Consider the following 5,763-nt stretch of genomic DNA (forward strand, 5'->3'; position numbering starts at 1 on the left):
AAATAAATTTGGGTTACCAAAATTTGAATATTATGGATGTTAAAGGTTAAATTGGAATACTGTACTAAGAATTAGGTAAAATGTAAAAACAGGACATGGATGTGTATAAGTAAAAATAGATTGATAAATGCTTTAACTGAGCTTGTTATGGTTAGGAATTTATTAGTTTAAGTATGTTGTATTAAATGTTAAGGGAAATGGAGAAGGAATTTTTTGATAATGTAATCTGAGATACGTACTAAAAATTTTGTTACTGAATTACTGATTACCCAGTCACCATGATGCTTTCTAAATACTCGGATGTTAAATTGGAAAACTAATCAAACTTGTTATAAGAAAAGAGTCCAAATCAATCCCATAATGCCTTTGGTGAGCCTTGTCACCTCTTAGGACAAGGGTAGGCAACTTTAGCTCTTTTATGACTTGTGGACTTCAACTCCCAGAATTCCTAAGTCAGCATGGCTGGCTCAGGAATTCTGGGAATTGAAGTCCACAAGTCATAAAAGAGCCAAGGTTGCCTACCCCTGTCTTAGGATGATTCACACATTATGTTAAACCAGAGCAGGGCATTTAACGCCCTGGCGCTTTGACTTTCCAGCTCACAACGGCGATGGGGTGATGGTGTCAAGGGAACTTCAACTGCCCTCCAAAACAGTCCTAGTTTCTCCTACGACCCCTTGGAAAATTAATTGCTCCCCCCCTGCTAAACCACGGCGCTAGGTTTACACATTATTATAAATCACGGTTTATAAACAACCACGAATGGACTTGTAGCTATATAATATTGAGCAATAGAGCAGCATTTCCGCATAGGTGGGTTTCATTCCTGACTGATTGTTAGGCACTAAGGAACATGTACATGGTGTGTACGTGTGTGTGTGTGTTTACGTAGAGTTTTGCAAAGACTGGTTGTAAGAAACTGAAAATTATGCCCTTTTTCTTAGGAATATAGTCCTTCAGTGCCAATGTCATCTTACATCAGGGGTCTTCAAACTTGGCCCTTTGATGACTTCTGGACTTCAACTCCCAGAATTCCTCAGGCAGCCTGCCTGGCTGAGGAATTCTGGGAGTTGAAGTCCACCAGTCATGAAAGGGCCAAGTTTGAAGACCCCTGTCTTAAATCTAACAAACAAAATGGAGGCTGGCTGAGGAATTCTGGGAGTTGAAGTCCACAAGTCATCAAAGGGCCAAGTTTGAAGACCCCCTATCTTAATTCTAACAAACAAAATGGAGGCTGGCTGAGGAATGCTGGGAGTTGAAGTCCACAAGTCATCAAAGGGCCAAGTTTGAAGACCCCTGTCTTACATGAACAGCAAATGTGTTTAATTTTCTCTCACAGGCTCTAAGGTGGTCTTGGCAGGAACGACCAAAGTTCCCTATTCCCACAAACCTTTGCTCTTATACAATGGAGAATTAACCTGTCAGACTCACAGCGGGAAAACCAACAATATCCTGCTTAATACTCACACCTTCCTGGGCATGCTGAAAGACCGGGGCTGCGATGAATTGAAGCAAATGCTAACTCAGACTTTACTTTTGAAAAGGTGAGTCCTCCCTTGAATACGGTATGGGATATTTTCAAATACGTGAAGGGCAGGCTCAGCACCACGGTTATTTTTTTTACGTTAACCCAACCTAGGTTTTCAGAAGCTTGGGAGATATGCAAATGTCTGAACCAACCGTTGGGTTGGAACGAGCTCGGCGAGGCCTGCCTTCATCACATGGAAGTGGACTTTGCGATACGGGTGTACAGGACCAACCAAAACGTTGGAATGGTTATGTCATTGGAGCAAATCAAGGTACGGTCTTCTGGGGTTAAGTATTACAATTCTGTTTTGTTTTTTTGTTTTTTTAATTCATAAATGGTAGGGTAACGTGATGGTGCTAATCTACTGCCCAGCCCAAGTGTAAAGTTTTTTTTAAAAAAGTTTTGAAAAAACATCATTAGGAGATCATTTAGCAATAAAAATAATTCTAGAATGGAGACGTGCTGAAAATAACATCCATCTACTAAAGCTCAAATCTTCTCAAAATGCTGAGTCTCTAAATCTGAGGATTCCCTGTATATATCGGATTTTCATTGCGTTATACCTGCATCAGATACAGATTCTTATTTTCATCCAGCACATTTCCTTAGTTTATACTCAAGCCAGAAATTCCTCTCCCCTCCCCTCCCCTCTCCTCTCTCCCGTCTCCCCTCCTCTCCCCTCCCATCTCCTCTCCCTCCCCTCCCCTCCCATCTCTCCTCTCCCCTCCTGTCTTCTCTCCCCTCCTGTCTCCTGTCACATCTCCTCTCCCCTCCTGCCCCCTCTCCTGNCTCCCCTCCCCTCCTCTCCTCTCCCATCTCCTCTCCCCTCCCCCTTCCCTCCCGTCTCTCCTCTCCCCTCCCGTCCTGTCTCCTCCCGTCCTGTCCCCTCTCCTCTCCTCCCCTCTCCCCTCTTCTCTCCCGTCTCCTCTCCTCCCCTCTCCTGTCCTGTCTCCCCTCCCCTCTCCTGTCCTCGATTCTCAGACCTCCAGGCCATAGCTGCCTCAAAGGTGATTTTTCAAAAGGCAACTGGACTGTTTTTTTCTTGAGGAGCAGGAAGAAGAAGAAGATATTTTGCTTCTCATCCAAAAAGCTTTCTCGGTTCTAGCCCCCACCATCCTGCCAGAATCAATGAAGCTTCTTGGATGAGAAGTGACACATCTTTATCAAAGAAAAAATAAACCAGTTGCCTTTTGAAAAATTACCTTTCAGTCTACTCTACTCTACTCTACTCTACTCTACTCTACTCTACTCTACTCTACTCTACTCTACTCTACTCTACTCTACTCTACTCTACTCTACTCTACTCTACTCTACTCTACTCTACTCCCCTTCCCTTTCTTTCCCATGCCATCTATCTCACACACAAGATACTTGTTTCTCTATTTCATCAGGTTTTTTTTTACTTCTATATAACCATAGAGCTATGTTTGTTTTAGATAATTTTTGATAAAATTTGAGCGCTGCCCACGTCTTCTTTTTCAGAGCATAGAAGAACACAATCTTTTAGCTGGACATCTGGCCATGTTCACCAAAAACTTTAATGTAGCTCAGGATTTATACCTGGCATCTTCTTCTCCCACCGCTGCGCTTGAGGTAAAAGCTTAAACCACTTGATATTTCACTGGGGGGGGCTTCCCCCCCTTTTAAAAAAAATATATACTGCATTACTTTGGGAAAAGTAGTTGTAATTTGTTAAAACCTGTACTGTTTGTGCTATTAGATGAGGAGAGATTTGCTGCAATGGGATAGCGCGCTTCAGCTAGCTAAACGTTTGGCCCCGGATCAGATCCCCTTCATATCCAAGGAGTATGCTGTGCAGCTGGAATTCACGTATGTTCTCTCTCAAGTGGCTAAAGATATTTGATAAATACAAATGTGAAGAGTCAAATGGTTGAAATTAACCATGAGCATCCATTCTAAAGAGCCTCGAATTAGAAAGTCTTTCTCATTTGTTTAATATCTTTCTGGCGTCAAAGCTGAGACAATTCTCGATTCTTGCAAATGCGCTATTTCTTAGAGCAGGGTCCCCAACCCCTGGTTTGTGGACCAGCACCGGTCCACGGCATGCCGGGAAGCGGGCCGCGCAAACAAGCCAAGCCCCATCCGCGGGCAGTGTGCAAAACCACACCCTCTCCGGTCCGCGGGAAAACCTCGCTCCACAGAACCGGTCCGTGGTGCCCAAAAGATTGGGGACCGCTATCTTAGAGACTGGACCGGATCCCTGGCCCATTTCATCTAGAGTCTGTTCTCAAAACGGCTAAGCAACAGCATAAGGAAGCACACCGGTCTCCCAGCAGATGACTTTTCATTGTCGGTCTCTGCCATCGAGGCTAACAGCCATTCAGCCTCAAAATTTCCACCAATTGATCCCATTGGAAGCCAGAGGCCTCATTGGTGGTGAGTACCACATCTCGTGTGTGCGTAACGACCGCGAATGCCAGGAAGATATGCTGAGGCTGTATTCAGACATCCGGCTCCTTTAATATGTCTCCATTATACCAGCGATCCCCAACCGTTGTGGCTTGGTGGCCCAGCTTGGGGGGGGAGAAGAGGGGAGCGGGCCGTGTGAGCAGAACACGTGCGTGTGTGGGCCGGTCCATCACTCACGCGAGTGGAGCTGTGCATGCGTGCTGGCCCGCCTCCCACACGCCCGGTTCCGAACAGGCCACGGACCAGTAGTGGACTGCGGGGTGGGAATTGGGGACCCCTGCATTATACCAAAAAGAGAGAGGGATGTACATTTATATGTGATGCAATAGTCCATAGTTTGGTCTGTTACATCCTTCCTACTTCAAGCCACAATCTACACAAACACCACATTAACATAAACACCACTTTCCAAGTTTTATTGCTATTGCCAGGGGCTTTCAAAACGCTCCCTCTGGACCCTCTTTAAACATCTTCTTCGTTTTGTAATATTTGACAAGATTCTAAATTTTTTTTAATTCAATTTTTCCATACATATATTAGTAATTTTTTCAACCAACGTGTTGTCTGAGTTTACATGCTAATACATATTTAATTCCTAATCCTTTCTTCTTTCCTCCAGCCAATGGTAAAATAAATCCCAAGTTTGATAATAGTCCGTTTCTTCTTTTTCTTTCAGTCTCAAAGGTCAATCTGTCCATCTCTGCGCATTCTAAATATTCTAAATATTGCCGACTTTTCATTTTAGGGGTGATTATGTGAATGCTTTGGCCCATTACGAAAAAGGAATCACAAGCAACAAGAAGGTAACAACACTCTTGATGATGGTTTCAGGGTGGATATTCCCATGTCTAGTTATATTACCTTTATGGTTTAAGATCTCAAATCATTTAAAAACTGATTGTGCCTTGGAAATATTAGAAAAGCTACTGGTCAACTGAGCTGTGAATATTAGAGCAAACCACGTTAGATATTTGCAAATGCATCAAATCTTACGAATTCCTGATTTATTTATTTATTTTACTTAAATCTCCATATCACCATTTGCCAAAGAAAATTAGTTTGTTCTTATGTAGATTCAACGGTACTTCGTATAACTGTTTTTACGCATTTTTACCATAATTGTTTTGTTGAGGCCTCTTTCCGTGAGAAACAAAATAGTCTTTCTTTAGTCGGTATATTTCAGACTTGATGTTATTTACATGCAGTGTGAACAAATGTACTTTTTTATAGGTGAAATAGAAAATATAATTCTGAACAGAGTAAGTGCTAAACTTTTTAATAAAGTAGTCCTTGACTTACAACCACAGTTGTAAGTCACAAGTCCTTAATATGTCTGGGTTCCAGACATATTACTAATACATATTAAGTTCCTTTCTCTCTACCTCATTTTTCTAGCCATTGATAAAAAGTATCCCATGTTCTAAAGTATACTGAGTCTTCTTTCTCTTTCATTTTCAATGTCAATCTGTCCATTTCTAGAAATTTTTTTTGATGAACTCTTCCTCCGTTGGTAATTCTGCATTTTTCCAATGTTGAGCGAATACAATTCTCGCTGCAGCTAATACATGTAATATTAAATACATACATTCTTTCTCATAATTTCCTACGAGACCGCCTTCTGCCACAGATTCCCTCCCACAGACCGGTACGCTCCCACAGAGCGGGCCTCCTCAGGGTGCCGTCGGCCAAGCAATGTCGGCTGGCGACCCCCAGGGGGAGGGCCTTCTCTGTGGGTGCCCCCACCCTCTGGAACGAACTACCCCCCGAGATCCGGACGATTCCGGATCTCCTAACCTTCCGCCGCG

General features: G+C 43.1%; 1 protein-coding gene across 1 annotated transcript in view; it reads left to right on the forward strand.

The window, feature by feature from the left end:
* LOC107299679 (WD repeat-containing protein 19-like) overlaps positions 1-4,896 on the forward strand; it is a gene marked incomplete at its 5' end in the record, with an annotated part of 15,545 nt that extends 10,649 nt beyond the window's left edge. The window contains 6 exons of the mRNA XM_015829027.1: positions 1,340-1,544; positions 1,640-1,799; positions 3,011-3,121; positions 3,249-3,358; positions 4,704-4,761; positions 4,834-4,896. Of these exons, the coding sequence (XP_015684513.1) occupies positions 1,340-1,544; positions 1,640-1,799; positions 3,011-3,121; positions 3,249-3,358; positions 4,704-4,761; positions 4,834-4,896 (707 nt within the window). The remainder of the gene's footprint in view (positions 1-1,339; positions 1,545-1,639; positions 1,800-3,010; positions 3,122-3,248; positions 3,359-4,703; positions 4,762-4,833) is intronic.
* Between the last annotated feature and the right edge of the window lie 867 nt (positions 4,897-5,763).

The sequence above is a fragment of the Protobothrops mucrosquamatus genome, unplaced genomic scaffold (assembly GCF_001527695.2).
Source record: "Protobothrops mucrosquamatus isolate PMUCROS unplaced genomic scaffold, P.Mucros_1.0 scaffold5267, whole genome shotgun sequence".
NCBI classification, from domain to species: Eukaryota; Metazoa; Chordata; class Lepidosauria; order Squamata; family Viperidae; genus Protobothrops; species Protobothrops mucrosquamatus.